At 43.4% G+C, this 21,835-nt stretch overlaps 1 protein-coding gene across 1 annotated transcript in view; it reads right to left on the minus strand.

Moving 5' to 3' along the window:
- Window positions 1-21,835, minus strand: part of LOC109936192 (collagen alpha-1(XIX) chain-like) — a 334,226-nt gene that overhangs the window by 28,820 nt on the left and 283,571 nt on the right. The window contains exons 25-28 of the mRNA XM_048597074.1: window positions 20,299-20,343; window positions 20,141-20,194; window positions 11,310-11,363; window positions 10,029-10,073 (exon numbers count right to left, since the gene is read on the minus strand). Coding sequence (XP_048453031.1) covers window positions 10,029-10,073; window positions 11,310-11,363; window positions 20,141-20,194; window positions 20,299-20,343 — 198 coding nt within the window. The remainder of the gene's footprint in view (window positions 1-10,028; window positions 10,074-11,309; window positions 11,364-20,140; window positions 20,195-20,298; window positions 20,344-21,835) is intronic.

Consider the following 21,835-nt stretch of genomic DNA (forward strand, 5'->3'; position numbering starts at 1 on the left):
TGTTAAGCATTCTGATAGAGTTACACTTAAGCCACTTTTTTAAAATTTTGTCTGTAATTTAACTACTGTGCACAAATAAAGTTTGTTTTAAAGATTTTGACAAGATTTGTAGCTCGGATTATGGATGAAGTTGTAGGCTTGCTTGCCCAGCCGGTGTGTTTGGTTACAGACGCTTCGTCACCCTACTAGGTAATTTTGTCAGCGTGCCTCTGGTGAAGTGTTGGTGTTCTGTCCCACTGGTTATTTATGTGCCTAGGTTTGCTGGATAAGGCATTGAAAATAGATCAAACATATAGAATCTTCATAGCACCCCTGCAGTGTGGAAACAGGCCCTTCAGCCCAACAAGTCCACACTGACCCCTGAAGCATCCCACCTGGACCCATCCCCTCATAACCCACCTAAGCTACACATCCCTGAACACTACAGGCAATTTAGCACAGCCAATCCACCTAACTCCACATCTTTGGACTGTGGGAGGAAACCGGAGCACTTGGAGGAAACCCACGCAGACACGGGGAGAATGTGCAAACTCCACACAGACAGTCACCCAAGCGTGGAACTGAACCCGGGTCCTTGGCGCTGTGAGGCAGCAGTGCTAACCACTGAGCCACCGTGCCACCCCTAAAATATGATGCTCTTAGAGAGATGATTATTTTAGAGGAATTAAAAAATTCACTTCCTGAAGTAGTGAGAACTCATGTGGAAGAGCAGAGAATTAAGACTGCAAGATTAGTATCAGAAATTCTAGGTGATAATGAGCTGGTTCATAAATCAAAGTTTGTATTCTGACATCGATTTCAATCTGTGATGGATAGAAGTTAGGGAAAAGAGAAATCCTGAAGTGGTAAGGGAAAAGGAGATCTCATTGAAGATAGTAAATATAGCTTACCACAGGGTAAAACGGAAATCCATGAGGGGGAAAGAGAAGTAAAAATGCTCACATGTTTTCACTGTGAGATACAGGAGCAAGTCAATCTTTGATGGTGAGAGGTGAGGAGATATGTAATTTGGAAGGAGTACTGCCAGAAGAAGTTGTAATATGTGGAATTCATGGTGGGAAGAGCAGTGTTCTATTATATAAAGTGAGGTTGGAGAGTCTGATGAAAAGTAGTAAAGTGATGGTGGGAATAATACAGAAACTTTTGGTGCTGTAAATATAGTTTACCTTGGTAATGACATAGTTGAATCACATGGGAGTGTAGTTAAAAACTCAGTGCAAGATCAGGCAAATATATCCTGGGATGTTTCATGATTGCATGGTAACAAGGTCACAAAGCCCCAAGTGGAAACAGGAGGAGAAATCAAACAGTAAAGTTTAACTATCAGAGACTACATTTGATCAAATGGTTGTGAGAAAAAAGGCAACTGATGGAGGACAAGGTGGATATTTTTAGTTCAGAGAAATTAGTTGAATTAGAACAAAGATGAAAAACTAAACCAACTGTATCAAAAAGCATACACAGAAGAAGAATCTGAGTGTATCCCAGAATGTTACAACCTTAAAAATGATGTCTTGATGAGGAGATGGAGACCATCACATATTCAAATGGATGAGAAACGGGCAGAAGTTCATCAAGTGATATTACCGGTGGGTTATAGAAATGAATTGTTTTGGGTAACACATGAATTATCATTAGGAGGTCATTTGGAAGTAAGGAAATCTCAAGCTAAAATACAAAAGTGTTTTTCTTAGCCTGGACTGCATAAGGATGTAGTTGAATTTTGCTGGACGTCATATGTGTCAGGTAATTGGAAAACCTCAGGCAGTGATGAAACCAGCGCCCTTAATATCCACTGCATTTGAGGAAGCTTTTACAAGAGTCTTAATTGAGGTCTCCCTCATTTGATGAATTCATACTCTACCATGTTGAACAATACTTAGAGGAAGGACTGAGGATGGCAAGGGCACAAAATGTATTCTGGGTGGGGGATTTCAATGTCCACCACCATGAATGGCTCAGAAGCAGTACTACAGATCAAGCTGGTCGGGTCCTAAAGGACATAGCTGCTAGACTAGGTTGCGGCAGGTGCTGAGGGAATGAAAAGGGGGAAAACATACTTGACCTCATCTTTACCAATCTGCTAGCTGTAGATGCATCTGCCCATGACAGTATTGGTAAGAGTGACGCCCTTGTGGAGATGAAGTCCCGCCTTCACATTGAGAATAACCTCCATCATGCTGTGTGGCACTATCAACGTGCTACCTGGGACAGATTTCAAACAGATCTAGCACCTCAACGCTGGGCATCCATGAGGCATTGTGGGCCATCAACAGCAGCAGAATTTTACTCCAGCACAATCTGTAACCTCGTGGCCCGGCATATCCCCCATTCAACCATTACCATCAGCCAGTGGTTCAATTCTGGTTCAATGGAGTGTGCAGGAGGGCATGCCAGGAACAGCACTCACTGGAGGAGAAAGCTCCATAAATATTCCCTTCCTCAATGATGGAAGAGCCCGGCACATCAGTGCAAAAGATAAGGTTGAAGCTTTTGCAGCAATCTTCAGCCAGAAGTGCTGAGTGGATGATCCATCTTGGCCTCCCCAGTGGCCCCCAGCATTACAGGTATGAGTCTTCAGCTAATTTGATTCACTCCACATGATATTAAGAAACAGGTGGGATACTTCAAAGGCTACGGGCCCTGAACACATTCTGTAATAGTACTCAAGACTTGTGCTCCAGAACTTGCTACTCCCCTAGCCAGGCTGTTCCAGTGCAGTTACAATGGTGGTATCTACCCAACAATGTGGAAAATTGCCCAGCTATGGCCTGTACACTAAAAGAAGGACAAATTCAACCCAGCCAATTACCACCCGATTAGTCTCCACTTGATCATCAGTAAAGCGATGGAAGGTGTCATCAAATGCTCAGCAATAACCTCTCAATGATGCTCTGTTTGAGTTCTGTTAGAGCAACTCAGCTCCTGACCTCATTACAGCCTTGGTTCAAACATGGATAAAAGAGCTTAATTCTAGATGTGAGGTAAGAGTGACAGCTCTTGATGTCAAGGCTGCATTCAACTGAGTGTGGCATCAAGGACCCCTAGCAAAACTGGAATCAATGGGTATCAGGAGCAAACTCTTCAGTGGTTGGAGTCATATCTCACACATAGGAAGATGTCCGTTTTTATTGGAAGTCAGTCATCTCATCTACAGGGCATCTCTTCCAGAGTTCCTCAGGGTAATGTCCTAGGCCCAACCATCTTCAACTGCTTCATCAATGATCTTCCCTCCGTCATAAGGTCAGAACTGAGGACGTCCACCGATGATTGCACAATGTTCAGCATTGTTCATGACTCCTCAGATACTGAAGCAGTCCTTATTCAAATGCAACAAGATGTGGACTCTATCCAGGCTTGGGCTGACAAGTGCCAAGTAACATTCATATCACATAAGTGCCAGGCTATGACCCTCACCAATAAGAGACAATCTAATCACCGCCCCTTAACATTCAGTGGTGTTACCATCACTGAATTCCCCACTATCAACACCCTGGGGTTATCATTGGCCACAAACTCAACCGGACTCACCACATAAACTCAATGGCTACAAGAGCAGGTCAGAGGCTAGGAATACTGTGGCGAGTAACTCACCTCCTGATTCCTCAAAGCCTGTCCACCATCTATAGGCACAAATCAGGAGTTTGATGGAATACACCCCACTTGTCTGGATGAGCACAGCCCCAAGAACACTCAAGAAGCTTGATTCTACCCAGGACAAAGCAGCTTGATTGGCATCACATCCACAAGTATCCACTCTCTCCATTACCAATGGTCAGAGCAGCAATTTGTACTATTTACAAGATGTACTGCAGAAATTCACCAAAGATCCTCAGACAGCACTTTCTAAGACCATGACCACTTCCATCTAGAAAGACAAGGGCAGCAGATAGGGGAAGGCGATAGCCTAGTGGTATTATCGCTGGACTGTTAATCCAGAGACCCAGATAATGGGGACCTAGGTTCAAATGACGCCACGGCAGATGGTGGAATTTGAATTCAATAAATATCTGGAATTAAGAATCTAATGATGACCGTGAATCCTCGAACCATGAGTCGATTGTCAGAAAAACCCATCTGGTTCACTAATGTCCTTCAGGGAAGAAAATCTGCCATTGTCACCTGGTCTGGTCTACATGTGACTCCAGGCCCACAGCAATGTGTTGACTCTTAACTGCCCTCTGGGCAATTAGAGATGGGCAATAAATGCTGCCTAGCCAGCGATGCCCTCATCCCATGAATGAATAAAGGAGATACATGGGAACACCACCACCTTCAAGCTCCCCTCCAAGCCATTCACCATCCTGACTTGGAAATACTGTTGCTGGGTGAAAATCCTAGAATTCTCTCACTAATGGCATTGTGGGTCAATCTACAGCAGGTGAATTGCAACAGTTCAAGAAGGCAGCTCACCTTCTCAAGGGCAACTAGGGACAGGCAATAAATGCTGGCCAGCTAGCAATGCCCACATCCCACAAATAAATAAATTTTTAAAAAATTATATTGCTGGTAATGTGTCTGAGACAATTGAATATACTGATCATAACCCCTTAAATTTTCTGGAAAAGTTTAGAATAAAAAATCTGGACTGTTTAGATGGAGCTTATTATTGCAGCCATTCAATTTCAAAATTATACATGTGGCATGACGAGAAAATGTAATTTCTGATGTGTTGTTGTGTCTTTGATGTAGGAAGAAAACGGACAATAGTCTGTGAATGTTTGCATGGTCAGAGTCATGTAATATATGTTCATTGTGGTGTACTAGTAGCGTAAGGCTAAAGATTTTTAAAAATGAAGCTATTTTTGTATAACAGGGAAGGTGTAACAATACTATGAGGTGTGTTTTGTGCTGATATTTTTATGAAGAAACAATCAGAAATTGCTGGAAAAGCTCAGCAGGTCTGGCAGCATCTGTGAAGCAAAATCAGAGTTAATGTTTCGGGTCTGGTGAACGTTCCACAGCATCTGCAGTTCTTTCTGTTTTTTTTTATGAAGAAAGGTTGAGACAGAGATACTGAGCAGTCTGCTCCAAAGCCAGTAAAGCAAACAGCTTGTGAGGCCTTGGGTTTTTTTTTAAGTTAGAACAATAGAAGCAGTCTGAATGGGTGGAGTCAAGCTCCCAGAGAACCAAGAATTTTAGCTGTAGAATCACAGAATCCCTACAGTGCGGAAACAGGCCATTCGGCCCAATAAGTCCATACTGCCCCTCCAAAAAGCATCCCACCCAGTCCCTTTCCCTATGTCTAACCCACCTAACCTAAATATCCCTGGATGCTATGGGCAATTTGGCATGGACAATCCATCTACCTTGTACATCTTTGGACTGTAGGCGGAAACCAGAACACCCGGAGAAAACCCATGCAGGCATGGAGAGAATGTGCAAACTCCACACAGACAGTCACCTGAGGATGGAATCAAACCCAGGTCCCTGGTGCTGTGAGGCAGTAGTGCCAACCATTGAGCCACCATGCCACCCAGTTTTTCATTTGTTGCTCCTGGGGTCTTGAAGCTGGATGTGGAGGCTGTTTTTCTTTTGTCTGTTACAGCTAAAAGCTGGGGGTCTCTTCCTGCTGCTAGAATTGCATGTGACACAATCTATTTTAGTGAATTTGCCTTTGCCTTGGGTATGTTTATGGGATGCTGCTATTTTGGAACGGTTAATTAATAGCAGTTCATAGATCATAGGTCATAGAATCCCTACAGTGTGGAAACAGGCCCTTCGGCCCAACAAGACCACACCAACACTCAGAACATCTCACCCAGACCCATCCTCCGATAACCCACCTAATCTACGCATTCCTGAACACTACAGGCAATTTAGCATGGCCAAACCACCTAGCCTGCACATCTTTGGACTGTGGGAGGAAACCAACGCAGATACGAGGAGAAAGTGCAAACTCCACACAGACAGTGGCCTGAGGGCAGAATTGAACCCAGGTTCCTGGTGCTGTGAGGCAGCAGTGCTAACCACTGTGCCACCATGCCCCCAGTTAATATATATATACATTTATATATCTTACTATATTAAGCATTTCAATAGAGTTACAGTTAAGCCAATTCTTTTCTCTCTATTTTATCTGTATTTTAACTATAGTGTATGAATAAAGTGGGTTTTGTTTCAAGACTGAGATAACAAGGTGTAGAGCTGGATGAACACAGCAGGCCAAGCAGAATCAGAGGAGCAGGAAAGCTGACGTTTCGGGCCTCGACCCTTCTTCAGAAATCCAGAAAATTGTTTCAAGACTGGTAGTTTGACCAATTGAAGTGCAACTGGAACACAGTACCTGGCACTTGCCTTTGAAAATAAGAAAAAGTTAAGGCCTAGGCTATCTTCATATATTTTGAGGGGGGGTTGGTCTGGTCCACAACACATGCAAATATTGGAAATGTAGGAAGTAAAGTTGTATTGGAGTTTGTGCAGTAAAGCAGTTTCCCTGTTCATTAAGTTTGAGGACGTTTTCCACTCTTTCAGCAGCAGTCTACCATGAAACTCTTTTAGCCTGCTCCTACAACATCATAACTTTTCTTGAACTTTAGGTTTGTCACAATTCAAAACACTGTCTATAATTTCTTCTCTATTTAATGTCATTTTAACAGGATCATCCTTATCCACACCTAGCCATCCATCAAGCTCATATCTGACAATGTTTCTCATTGGATTTACAACTCTAACTCAGTCAAGCAAATCCATGACTCTTCAAGGACAGTTTTGCCAGTTGCATGAAAATTCCAGATGCTTGGGTACCAGATAACCAGGAGTTTACTTGACTGATGTCAACATTCTGAAGGAATTGTAAAAGAACAATCTGCAATCAGTCTCCCGAACAGCTGAATTAATAACCATTTAACCAACATTTCTGATTTATCAGCTCCACCCAATCTTGGAATGTGCTGGATAAAATGGGTTTTACCATAGTGCCTTTCACTGCCTTATCCAAGGCATGTTACAGATTGTGGAGTGTAGTCATTCTTGTAATATGGTAACAGCAAACAATAATGACCTGATTAATTCATAGGATCACAGAATGTTTACAGGACAGGATGAGGCTACTCAGCCCATGTGCTGGTTCTCTGAAAACGCAAATCACCTTATTGCCAATCCCCTGGCTTTTCTTTATGGCTTGACAAATCTTTTCAGTTAACAACAACTTTTGAATGCCCCGAATGAGTTTCCACCACATTCTAGATCCTCACCACTTGCTTTTCCTCATGTCATTGTTGCTTCTTTTGTCATTGCACTTCAATGGGTGTTCTCAAGCTGTACACCAAAGGGAACAGTTTATTCCTCTCTGTTCTGTCCACAACCCTCATGATTCTGAACACCCCAACCAAATTTCCTCTCAAGCTTCTCTTCCCCAACGAGAACAGTCACAGCTTCTCCAATTTGTCTTTACAACTGAAGTTCTTCATCCCTGGAAATACTCTCAGGAATCCTTTCTGTACCCTCCCCAGTATCTTCACTTCCTCCTAAAGTGAAATTCCCAGCCAATGTATTTTATTTGTGATGTTGATTTGGAGATCAATTTTGACCAGGAGATCAGACATCACTCCATTGCTCACCTTTAACAGAGTGCCAGGAGATCAATTACATTCCACTGAGAGAGCAGAGACACATCTGAGAAAAAGTATATCCAATAATGCAGCACTGCTTCATACTGTGCTGGAGTATCAGCCTAGATTCTGTGCTCATGTTCTGGAGTTGGACTTAAACCCAGCACCTGCTGGCTCAGAGACAAGACTGCTACTCCCTGAGCCATGGCTGGCACTTCAATTTACAGTTGGTCTTAATTTTCATCAATTTTCATTAAATCATTCAATCTGACAGCACGCTGGGATGCCTGGTGTTCCATTTTACTTTTGCTGGTACTTTTAAAAAAATCTAGTTAATCCCACACCCCTGGATATTCTGCTTATATTTGCAATATTCACTTAGATTCAAAGAGTAATAGATTAATATAATGTAGAAAAGGCCCTTCAGCCCGCTGAATCTGCACCTACCTAATTACCACTAAAACAGAACTATGTCCAATTTCCTGCATTTGTCCTATATCCTTGGATGGTTTGATATTTGAAGTACTCATCCAATTATTTTTTGAAGGTTCATAAGGTTTCCAGCTTCCACTACCTTCCCAGGCATTGCATTCCAGATTCCCACCACATGCTGAGTGAAAACAAAATTTTCCCAAATTCCCTGTGAATCTCCTGAAACTAAACCCTAAAACTATGCCCTCTCGTAATTGACCCCTCAGTCAAGGGGAATAGCTGCTCTCCATTCACCCTGTCCATACCCCTCATAATCTTACACACATCAACCATGTCCCTGCTCAGTCTTCTCTGCGCTAAAGAAAACAATCCAAGCCTATGTAGTCTCTCCTTATAGCTCATTTTCTCCATCCCAGGCAACATCCTGGTGAACTTCCATTATACCCTCTCTAGTGCTATCACATGCTTCCTATAGTGAGGTGACCAGAACTACATATAGTACTCCAGGTGTGGCCTGATTAATGCTCTGTACAACTCCAACATTACATCCATGCTCTTATACTCTATGTCACGACTGATGAAAACAAAGGACCCGTATTTCTTCTTAACTGTCCTATTCATGTGCTCTGCCGACTTCAGGGATCTGTGAATAATTACCCCAGATCCCTCTGTCCCTCTAAGCTACCCAGTGTCTTGTCATTTGTTAAATACTCCCTCATCTTGTTTCTTCTTCCAAAGTCCATCACCTCGCACTTATCAGAGTTAAATACCATAAGCCACTAGTCTGCCCATCTGCCCAACACATCTTTACTATTAACCAATCTTGGTGTCATCTGCAAATTAGCTTAACATTCACCCCACATTTTCATCTATATCATTTATTTGTATAACAAACAATAAGGGTCCCAGTACTGATCCTTGTGGCACACAATGGACATCAGCCTCCAGTCACTCAAACAGCTTTCTATCACTTCAGGTTCAGTTCTGAGGAAGGGTCCCCAGACCCAAAACATTAACTCTGTTTTTTTCTTCACAGATGCTGCCAGACCTGCTGAGCTTTTCTAGCAACTTTGTTTTTGAGCCTTCTACCACTACCTTTTGTGTGCCATTACTAAACCAGTTTCTGATCTATCTCATCAAGTTTCCCTTAATTCCATGCGCTTTAACCTTCTTAATCAGTTTTCCATGTGGGACCTTGTCAAAAGCTTTACTAAAATCCATACAACTACATCAACTGAACTTTCCACATCCACACACTTTATCACATTTTCACAAAATGTTAGGCATGACCTCCCTTTGCCAAAGCCATGCTGACTATCCCTAATTTTTCCACGCCTTTCCAAGTGGGTATTAATTTGCTCCTTCCGAACTTTCTCCAATAGTTTCCCTGTCACCAACATGAGACTCACTGGTCTGTAACTTCCTGTTGCATCTCTATCACTCCCCTCAAAAAGTAGAACCACATTAGCTGTCCTCCAGTCCTCTGGCACTTACCCCATGGCCAGAGAGGAATAAAAAAATTGTGTTAAGAGCCCCTGCAATTTCCTGCTTCACCTCCCATAGCAGCCTGGGATGCAACTCATCTGGGCCAGGGGATATGTCTGTTTATAAGCCCAACAGACCCTCCTTACCTCCCCATTCCCTATATCAAACTGCAATTCACTCACATGCCTTTTTCTGAATGCTGTACTTAAGTTCTCCTTTTCCAGAATAAAGACCGACGAAGAATATTCATTCAATATACTTCCAATGTCCTGCGGCTTCACACATAGGTTGCCCCCTTGGTCCCTAATAGGCCCTATTCTTTCCCTGGTTAACCTCTTCTCTTTAAAATGTATTTATAAAATATCTTAGGATTCTCCCTAATCCCATTTGCAAGTCTTCTTCTACAAGTCAACTTCTTCAACTATTTCTCTTTTCCATGATCCTCAGAAAAATTATACAAGACTTAAAATGGGTTGTCAATGACTTGGCTTTGGATATAAATATGATGATAACACCAGTATTTCTGAAGGTAATAACAGAATGATGTGAGATAAAAACCTTTTCACCCTGTATTCCTGGTTGGCCTGGTTCTCCTGTCGCCCCCTAATAAACAATAGAGGAGAAAGAAAGAAAGATCATTACTGATCATTATTTGATCATAATCAGAAACTGACAACCCAGTATAATAATGCATTGCATTTGTTAAACTCTGCCAAACCTCCTTAGAGTAGCACTGTCACGATAATTACAAAGTAGAAAATCCTTCCAATTTAAGGTTGTGAGAGAGGCTCAAGTGAGTGCATATATTTCACACAGAAGAGGAAAATAATAAACTGACATATTTTGAAAGAGTTACTTTCTTGAAGCAAGATTAACTCTTGGAAAACTTTCAATTACAAGCTCAGTACATTTAATAAAAGTCCTTGAGTATTGAAATCAAGACTCATTATATAAATCTGAAAAGATGAGAAATGCTGCCTGTGATGGGTATTTCAGCTGGATAAGCTTGGGTTGTGTTCTTTGGAGCAGAGAAGGTTGAAGGGGATCTGATAGGAGCATATAAGATTATGAGGCGCACGGACTGGGTGAATAGAAAGCAGCTGTTTCCCTTAGGCGAAGGGTCAATAACAATGGGGCATAATTTTGAAGTGAAAGGCAGGTGGTTTAGAGGGGATTTGAGGAAAAGTATTTTCACCCAGAGGGTGATGGAGTCTGTAATGCACTACCTGGGAGGATAACTGAGGCAGGAAACCTCACAACCTTAAAATATTACTTGGATGAGCTCCTGAAATGTCATAACATTCAAGACTATAGGCCTAGTGCAGGAATGTTGGACTAGTGTAGGAATGTTGGACTAGTGTAGATGGTATCTATGGGCCAAAGGGCCTCTTCTGTACTGTATGATACTATAATCCTATGATTCTGCTAAGGCTGGTACATCTGGAAATGACAGATGTTTCTTCGGTAGGGGATTTATGGTTACACAAAAAAAGTGGGCAGTTAGGTTTTAGGTATAGATTAGAGGCAACTGGATGACAGAACAAGCTTGGAATACTGAATGGTCTTCTCTTTAAGCAACCCTCTGAGAACATGACCCATATTTCTGTGAGTTTTGCCATAGCAAGCATTGAATCAATCAAAGCTTCTTCCACTTCTTACTGTCCAATTTAAACAGATTAGTGATTAGCAGATTAAGGGCAATTCTTCCATCTATCCAGAAATGAGACATGGGGAGAAGCATCTGGTGAACAGGTATAGAGTGATGGTGTGGGGTCAGCACAGGATCATGAATTCTCATACATTTTCAATATTAATTTAAGAATGTTCAAACATACTTACTATTTCTCCTTTTAATCCTTTTAGACCCACAGGACCTGGTAAACCTGGTCGACCCTGAAAGACAAGGATATTTGAAAGTGTAACACTTGAAACTTTGCTAAAGGAAGTGAAAATGGGAAGCATCAAAGCACTGCCAATAGAATGCAGCCATCCAGTTTCAGTCCTCTCTTGTCTGCCTTCAGATATAAGTCCTGTCATAGGCAGGCTGGATCAGTATTATGCATTAACGTCAAGTCACTAACATGGGTGTTGAATGTCCAAACTCTAGAAATAACAATGCAGCCCTCAATGTTCTTTACCATTGTGGCAGACTCATGAATCTTTCATCATGACGGCTTTGCCCATGTACATACATCATATTTTCTTTTTTCAAACTAATCTGTTGATTATCAGTGCCAATGAAGGAATTTGTGTTATGTTCCGTGTCAGGCTGCACATTGGATATTGTCAGCATTTTTTGAGTCTCTGAGCCTTGAAGGCAAGGTACATGACTCATACAAGGCTGATCTCTAGTGCCTAAGGATGGAATGATCAAATTCAACCCATTGTTACAATCAAGTGTCTGAAGGGGAATTTCAGATCAGATATGAAACAGAGCTGAAAAGCTAAAGTTGGTATGGGGCAGAAATTCAAATTGTCACTAAGTTCTACCTTGCACAGTGCCAGGATGTGGGCATCGCTGGCAAGCCTGATGATATCACCTATCCTCAGGCACCCTAACTTCAATATCATCAATTGACTGGCTAGGTCGCTGGAGAGGTCACTCAGTCAGCTATATCAGTGTGGATCTTAAGTCACGTATAGACAATATTGGATCATGACAGGAAGCCCCTTTCCCTCATAGATTTAATTAAGCTGGTTACATTTTTACTGCAATTTAATGACCTTTCAGCTCCAGATTTTTTGAACTCAGTATATATACTTGAGTGAGGACGTCTTGTGGTGCAGTGGATAGCATCCCTACCTTAACACCAGAAGTTTCATCTATGAGTGTCACGCTAGGAATCGTTGGCCATGGAAGGGGTGTTCATAATGTGGCCAAGCGGGTTGTTCTGAGCCCTTCAATTCTTCCACTACACCTGATTGGAGGAAGTAAGAGTGGCAGAGTCTCCTTCTCAGCCATTCTGCAGAAAGCAATGGCAAAACCACTGCAGTACTTTGCCTATAAGTATGGATCAATCTAACGGAAGTACATGGCTTAACCCTTGGAAACAAGGACAGAAGAAAAGACAGATACACTAAAGTCACAGTCAACCTCATGTAAGATTCAATTTCTGAATTCTGTTTTTTTATCCCTCCATTTTTCAGATACCTTGGGCTAGTTTTAGGAATAGGGCTTGTGGATTCAATCTAGTGAGTCTTTTCCACAATCACTCCTTATTCATTTAACATCAAATTCCAGGCCCATAAATTCAGCACTACAGACAGCAATCGGTGTCAGCGTCATTGTTTGCTGTTCCAAGGACCCAGCATGGCTTTCCCTCTTGAAAGTATCAGCCTATTTTATGCCTAATATTTAGGTCTCAATACATCAAATTTTACACAATTCAATAAGATAATTTAGATTTTCTCACTGGCATATTGGGATCTGAACTCATATTCCCTGTAATACTGGTCCATTCATAACCATTAGATTCCCATAACAATCCTTTGAAAGGCAGTGGAGGGTAAGCTTCTGGGACAGCTGGATACTAAGGTGATAAGCTGCAATTGCACTGAATGGCAGGACGGGCTCAAGGGGCTGAATAGCCACTTGTTCCCAAAGCGGAATTATTGTAACTGCTCCTGAGAAACCCCTTAAATGGAAAGTTGAATGAGCTTACTTTCTTGCATCTGACTTAAAATCAATTCTGTATTGATTTTATGACATCACGTTACCACAAATTGAATGAGAAACGTTAGCTTCTTCTTCTCCATGTGCAGAATTGCCAGTTGCTTCACCAGGTATTAAAAAAACAAGCTTCACTCAAGAGTGACAAGTCAGTGATGGTTTCATCCGGTTATGAAGACTGCAGGGTAGCTACCAGAGTACTCATGGACCATTGGAAAAACATACCCATCCTTAATGCAGAAAGATGATGGAAAGGAATCTATTCTCAAAGTAAGTGGTGAAAATGTGGAACTTTCTCCCACAACGAATACATGAGGTAAGTTGCATAGGTACACTTAAGAGATAGCCTGAAAAAGACATGACGGAGAAAGGAATAGACAGATGGAATTAAGATCATGTGGTGAGGTAAAGTTTCATGTGGAGAATAAAACTGGCATGACATCCAGTTACAGTCACCACACATGAGGAAGGACCTAAGTGCCCTTGGGAGGTTGCTGAGGAGATTTATCAGAATGATTCCAGTGTTATAGGGACTTTAGCTATAAGGTTAGGTTGAAGATGCTAGGGAATTTGAGAGGAGAAAAGATAAAAATCAGCAAGATTATAACAGGTTTCGATCAGGGAGACAAGGGAAACAAATTCCCATTAGCTCATTGTACAAAGAGAAGAGGACATATTTAAGGTTTTAGGCCAGAGACATGGTGGGTGGCAGGAAGATGTAAGGATGACGGAGCAAATTACTGCCGCTGCCGGAATCTGTACTGAAAACAACAAATGCTGGAGATCACGGTGGATCAGGCAGCATCTAGACTCGAAACGTTAGCTTGCTCTCTCTCCATGGAAGCTGTGAGGATGAGTTTTTTCATACAGCCATTATAATGACCAGAAGCCATTTACCATGAAGATAGTGGAAGCAGAGACAACAAAAAAATTCCAAATAAATTTGGTGGTCACTTCAGGGAAATAAACTTGTAGGATTACAGATATAGAGCAGAGGATTAAGACCTACTGGACAGTTCCACAAAGCTGGCATCAACTTAATGGGTCAAATGTCCTTCTTTGGTACCATAATAACTATAATTCAGCTTCAGTCCAATGCCATTCATTTCATGTGAAGAATTGTTTTTAGTGGTTTAAATATAGTTAAACAATAGAAGATTGAGAGACAACCTTATTGCTATATACAAACTTCTTAGGGGTCTTGACAGGATAAATGTGGAGAGGTTGTTTCCCCTTATGCAACTGTCAAGGACCAGAGGGCATAATCTCAGAATAAGGGGTCATGGATTTAAGACAGGAATAAGAAGGATTTTATTCTTTCAGCGTATAGTAAATCTGTGGAATTCTTTACCACAGAGAGCTGTTAAGGTTGGGTCATTAAGTGTATTCACGGCTGAAATAGACAGATTTTTAATCAGTAAGAGAACCAAGAATTGTGGAAAAGGCAGAAAGGTGGGGTTGAGGATTATTAGATCAGCCGTGATCTCAACGAATGGGGGAGCAAATTCCTACTTCTACTCTTATGTCTTATGGTCTTATGGTGTTAAATACATCAGGTTTGTGCAACAATAGACAAAATTTATTCACCATTGTCCTTTCAGGTGTACAATGCTCTTGGGCTGATCTGTGACTCTCTGCCAAGAACCAATAGCCACACTGCAACATTAGGAATACAATGATAATCTGCTTGGGCAAGTGTTGACACAGTAATGTAGTTGACTCTCATTGCCCTCTGAAGTGGCCTAGCAAGGTACTCAACTGAATCAATCGCTTCAAAGTCTCAACCAAGAAATGAAACCAGATGGATTATCTGGTATTGGCCTAGGGACCAGAAAAGACAACACCAGAAACAGCCCTGTTGACCCTCAAAGTCCTCCTTATTAACATCTGAGGGCTAGTGCCAAAACTGGGTGAGCTGTCTCACGGACTATTCAAGCAAAGACCTGACATAGTACTCACAGAATCATACCTTACAAGCAATGTCCCAGACAATACCGTCACCATCCCTCAATATGTTCTGTGTAACTGGCAGGACAGAGCCAGCAGAGGTGGCAGCACAGTGGTATACAATCGGGAGGAAGTTGCCCTGGGAGTCCTGAACATTGGCTTTGGACCCCATGAAGTCTCATGGCTTCAGGTTAAATATGCGCAAAGAAACCTCCTGCTGGTTACCATGTACTGTACTCCCTTGTCTGATGAATCAGTACTCCTCCATGTTGAACAATGTTTGGAGTAGGCACTGAGGATGGAGCGGGCGTAACATATACATTGGGTGGCGTTATTTCAAGCAGCAGCACCACTGATTGAGCTGGCTGTGTCCTAATGGATTTAACTGCTAGATTAGGTCTGCAACAAGTCATGAGGGAACCAACAAGAGGGAAAAAGATACTTGACCTCATCCTTACCAAACTGCTGCAGCAGATGCATCTGTCCATGACAGTATCAATAAGAGTGACCATTGTACAGTCCTTCACATTCATGAAGTCCTGCCTTGATATTGAGACTACCCTCCAATTGTGTTGTGTGGCACTATCACTGTGCTAAATCGGCAGACCTTGAACAGATCTAACAACTCAAGTTTGGGCATCCATGAGGCGTTATGGCTATCAACAGCAACAGAACAGCACAATTTGCAACCTTATGACCTGGCTAATCCACCACTCAACCCTTACCATCAAGTCAGAGAATCAACCCTGGTTTAGTGGACAGTGCAGGAGGGCATGTCAGAAGCAACACCAGGCATACCTAAAAATAAGGTGTCAACCTGGTGAAGCTACCATACAGGACTACTTGCATGCCAAATAGTGTAAGCAACAACTGATAGACACAGTTAAGCTATCCCTCAACCAATGCATCATATATAAGCTTTGCAGTCCTATCGCATGCAGTTATCCACAAATATCTCCATCCTCAGTCATGGAATAGCCCAACACTTCAGTGCAAAAGATAAAGCTGAAGCACTCACAGTAATCTTCAGCCAGAAGTGCTGAGTGGATGATCCATCTTGGCCTCCTCCAGTGATCTCCAGCATCACAGATACCGGTCTTCAGCCAATTCGATCCAATCCACATGATATGAAGAAGCAGTTGGAGGCACTGGATAGTGCAAAAGTTATGGGCCCTGACAATATTCTGGAATAGTACTGAAGACTTGTGCTCCAAAACTTGACACTTTACTAGCCAAGCTGTTCCAGTACAGTTACCTGACAATGTGGAAAATTGCTCAGGTTTGTCCCCTACACAAAAAAAAAACAAGACAAATCCAACCCATCTAATTATTGTCAGATCAATCTATTCACGATCATCAGTAAACTGATGGAAGGTGTCATCAACAGTGTTAACAAGCAGCACTTGAACAGCAATAATCTGCTCACTGATACCCAGTTTGGGTCCCACCAGGGCCACTCATGACAGCAAGGTGCAGAGCTGAATGAACACAGCAGGCCAAGCAGCATCATCGGAGCAGAAAGGCTGACGTTTCGGGCCTAGACCCTTCATCAGAAATGGGGGAGGGGAAGGGGGTTCTGAAATAAATAGGGAGAGGGGGGAGGCGGATAGAAGATGGATAGAGGAGAGGACAGGTGGAGAGGAAACAGACAGGTCGAAGAGGCGGGGATGGAGCCAGTAAAGGTGAGTGTAGGTGGGGAGTTAGGGAGGGGACAGGTCAGTCCAGGGAGGACGGACAGGTCAAGGGGGCGGGATGAGGTTAGTAGGTAGGAGATGGGGGTGTGGCTTGAGGTGGGAGGAAGGGATAGGTGGGAGGAAGAACAGGTTAGGGAGGTGGCGACGAGCTGGACTGGTTTTGGGATGAGGTAGGAGGAGGGGAGATTTTGAAGCTTGTGAAATCCACATTGATACCATGGGCTGCAGGGTTCCCGAGCGGAATATGAGTTGCTGTTCTTGCAACCTTCGGGTGGCATCGTTGTGGCACTGCAGGAGGCCCAGGATGGACATGTTGTCTGAGGAATGGGAGGGGGAGTTGAAATGGTTCACGACTGGGAGGTGCAGTTGTTTATTGCGAACCGAGTGTAGGTGTTCTGCAAAGCGGTCCCCAAGCCTCCGCTTGGTTTCCCCGATGTAGAGGAGGCCACAATGGGTACAGCGGATGCAGTATACCGCATTGGCAGATGTGCAGGTGAACATCTGCTTGATGTGGAAAGTCTTCTTGGGGCCTGGGATGGGGGTGAGGGAGGAGGTATGGGGGCAGGTGTAGCACTTCCTGTGGTTGCAGGGAAAAGTGCCGGGTGTGGTGGAGCTGGAGGGGAGTGCGGAGCGGACAAGGGAGTCACGGAGAGAGTGGAAGGCAGATAAGGGTGTGGAGGGAAAAATGTCTTTGGTGGTGGGGTCGGATTGCAGATGGCGGAAGTGTCGGAGGATGATGCGTTGGATCCGGAGGTTGGTGGGGTGGTACGTGAGGACGAGGGGGATTCTTTTTTGGTTCTTATTGCGGGGACGGGGTGTGAGGGATAAGTTGCGGGAAATGTGGGAGACACGGTTGAGGGCGTTCTCGACCACTGAGGGGGGGGAAGTTGCGGTCCTTGAAAAACGAGGACAACTGAGATGTACGGGAGTGGAATGCCTCATCCTGGGAGCAGATGCAGCGCAGGTGAAGGAATTGGGAATAGGGGATGGCATTTTTGCAGGAAGGTGGGTGGGAGGAGGTGTATTCTAGGCAGCTGTGGGAGTCGGTGGGCTTGAAATGGACATCGGTTTCTAGGTGGTTGCCCGAGACGGAGACAGAGAGGTGCAGGAAGGAGAGAGAGGTATTAGAGATGGTCCAGGTGAACTTAAGGTTGGGGTGGAAGGTGTTGGTGAAGTGGATGAACTGTTCGAGCTCCTCGTGGGAGCACGAGGCGGCGCCGATACAGTCATCAATGTAACGGAGGAAAAGGTGGGGTGCTTGGCCCATGTGGGTACCTGTTCACCTGCACATCCGCCAATGTGTTATACTGCATCCGCTGTACCCGGTGTGGCCTCCTCTACATCAGGGAAACCAAGCGGAGGCTCGGGGACCGCTTTGTAGAACACCTACACTCGGTTCGCAATAAACAACTGCACCTCCCAGTCGCGAACCATTTCAACTCCCCCTCCCATTCCTCAGACGACATGTCCATCCTGGGCCTCCTGCAGTGCCACAACGATGCCACCCGAAGGTTGCAAGAACAGCAACTCATATTCCACTTGGGAACCCTGCAGCCCAATGGTATCAATGTGGATTTCACAAGCTTCAAAATCTCCCCTCCCCCTACCGCATCCCAAAACCAGTCCAGCTCGTCCCCGCCTCCCTAACTTGTTCTTCCTCCCACCTATCCCCTCCTCCCACCTCAAGCCGCACCCCCATCTCCTACCTACTAACCTCATCCCGCCCCCTTGACCTCCCTGGACTGACCTATCCCCTCCCTAACTCCCCACCTACACTCACCTTTACTGACTCCATCCCCGCCTCTTCGACCTGTCTGTTTCCTCTCCACCTGTCCTCTCCTCTATCCATCTTCTATCTGCCTCCCCCTCTCTCCCTATTTATTTCAGAACCCCCTTCCCTTCCCCCATTTCTGATGAAGGGTCTAGGCCCGAAACGTCAGCCTTTCTGCTCCTATGATGCTGCTTGGCCTGCTGTGTTCATCCAGCTCTGCACCTTGTTGTCTCGGATTCTCCAGCATCTGCAGTTCCTACTGTCTCCCACTCATGACAGCCTTGGTTCACACATGAACAAAAGAGCTGAATTCCAGAGGCGAGGTGAGAGCGACAGCCCTTGACATCATGGGCTGCATTCGACCAAGTGTAACGTCAAGGAATGCCAGCAAAATTGGAATCAATGGGTATCGGGAGGCAAGCTCTCAACTGGTTGGAATCATACCTGGTGTATAGGAAGATGGTTGTGGTTGTTGGAGGTCAGTCATCTCTTCCAGAGTTCCTCTGTGTAGAATCCTAGGCTCAGCCATCTTCAGCTGTTTCATCGATGACTTCCCTCCATCATAAGGTCAGAAGTAGGGATGTTTACCAAACTTTTCACAATGTTCAGCACCATTTGTGACTCCTCAGATACTGAAGCAGTCCAGGCTCAAATGCAGCAAGATCTGGACAATATCCTAGTTTTGGCTAATAAGTAGCAAATAACATTTGTGCCACATAAATGCCAGGCATTGACTATCTCCAATAACAGACAATCTAACAACTATTCCTTGACATTCAACGGTGTTACCATCATTGAATCCTCCACTATCAACATCCACGGGATTACCATTGACCATAAACTCAACTGGATTCATGATATAAACACAGTGGCTAAAACAGAAGGTCAGATACTGTGAATACTATGAGTACTGTAATTCACTCTCCAAAGCCTGTCCAACATCTACAAGGCATAAGTCAAGAGTGTGATGGAATAATCCCCACTTCTCTGGGTAGATGTAGCTCCAACAACACTGAAGAAGCTTGACACCATCCAGGACAAAGAAATCTGCTTGACTGGCATCACATTCATAAACATCCACTTCCTCCATCTGGTCTGGCCTACATGTGACTCCAGACACACTGCAATGTGGTTGTAGTTAACAGTGTTTTCTATCTACAAGATGAACTGCAGAAATTCACCAGAGATCCTTAAGACAGCACCTTCCAAACCAACGGCTACTTCCATCCAGAAGCACAAAGGCAGCAGATACATGGGAATACCTCTACCTGCAATTTCCTATCCAAGCCTCTCACCATCCTGACTTGGAAAGTTATCATCATTCCTTCACTGTTGCTGGGTCAAAATCCAGGAATTTTCTCCCTAAGGGCATTGTGGATCAGGCGACAGCATGTGGATGGCAGCGGTTCAACTCCACCTTCTCAAGGATAACTAGGGATGGCCAGCCGGCAACGTCCATATCCCATGAGTGAATAAAAAAGTGTAAAGTGGGATTGTAAACAAACTGCTCCATCCACTTGCAATGTGATGCAGAATCAAACAAAAAGAATTGCACAGAACAATCAGAAAGAAAACTTGATAGAAGTACCTCCAAACCTGGCTTTCCACTAAGTCCAGGAAGTCCTGGTTCTCCCATTTCACCCTTTGGAAAAGTGATTAAATTATCATTAGTTAATAATTGCAAAACAGTGAGTTTTGAAATTAGCAAGATAACTGAAAACAGATAGCTTCAAAGCTCCATTCTACCTTTAAACCAGGGTGGCCTTGCAGTCCTTTGTTTCCTTTCGGACCCTGTAAGAAGGTAATTACAAGTTGATATACATGAGATTTACCCATTTTAACACTAAATGAGAATGAGACTAAACCTGAACTCAGCAAGTCTGGCAGCATTCATGGCGACAGAAACAGAGTTAATGTTTTGAGAAACACTAGTTTTAAAACCTTTTGAAGCTCTTACTCGCTGACAGCATATTCACTTCTTGTTATCACTTTCATCAAAATTAACCTGCTGTATGTAAGCACCAGTTCTGAAGAAGAGTCATACTGGACTCAAAATGTTAACTCTATTTCTCTCTGCACACATGCTGCTGGACCTGCTGAGTTTTTCCAGCACTTTCTGTTGATATTTCAAATCTTCAGCATCCACAATACTTTATTTTTATCTATAGGAACTTTGCTCCTGTCTATATTTTCTGCACGGTGACATGAGTTCCAAACAATGGCATAAGACAACCTGAATCAGCTCTTCGATAAATATACCAAGCAGAACTATGATATCAAACATTTTTTTATGACAATAGTTTTATTTTGCTGAGTGCAAAAATGGTGCCAACAATAAATAATAGCAATGCTGCCTGTTGTTCATTACAAAAAAAAACGGGTAATTAGGGCACATAGTGAAAATCCACATAGAAGCACCATTATATGATCTGAAAGGACAAGGTGAATTCCCCACAGATTGAGAATTCATTCTGAGCCCTGCGGCTGTTCATTTGTCAGCAAGTGCCATGAGTTTCCCAGTGGAATTGGGAGGAGCTGCAGGGGGTGGAAAATCAGAGGCAAAATAGTCAACAGTATGACATTGATGGAGACTGAGAATAACCTGGCCATTTCCTCAACCGAAAATCTGTGTCACAAAGAGATTGTAGGCACCAATGAAACTTGATTGGAATTCACAATGAATCACCACTTAACTTAATCATTATAATAGTTGGTGGGGTGAATGTAGGATATTTTAGTGCCAAAAGGATGTCAAGATGGTGTCTTGAGCTGTAACAGCAATTTAGCCCACTTTTAGTTCAGGATTCTGTTTTAGTAAAGGAGACTGTGAATTCTTCCAAGTCCGAAGTGGTCTATCATGGATAAAAAAAAGCTAGCAATGTTCTAATTACTCTTAATTGAACTTCTCCCACACTTCTGCAAACATTTTCCTGTCTAGGTAGATGATTCATTCAACCATAGGAAAATACAAATTCATTCATACAGTCTCTTGATGTGAGGAGGAGTTTTGCTACAAAGTTCAGCCTACATGGAGTCTTTCAACAAGGGAGGTTAACCAGACATTTGGTAAACCACAGCTGGAGTATTGTGAACAGTTGTGGGCATCACATTAAAGGAACGATGTGGCTGCATTGGAAACTGCAGAAGCGATTTACAAGAATGATTCCAGGAATGAGAAATTTCCGTTATGAGAATAGATTAAAGAAATTGGGACTGTTCTTCTTGGAGAAAAGAAGACTGGGAGGATCCGAGACAACAAGGTGCAGGGCTGGATGAACACAGC

The sequence above is a fragment of the Rhincodon typus genome, chromosome 5 (assembly GCF_021869965.1).
Source record: "Rhincodon typus isolate 14 chromosome 5, sRhiTyp1.1, whole genome shotgun sequence".
NCBI classification, from domain to species: Eukaryota; Metazoa; Chordata; class Chondrichthyes; order Orectolobiformes; family Rhincodontidae; genus Rhincodon; species Rhincodon typus.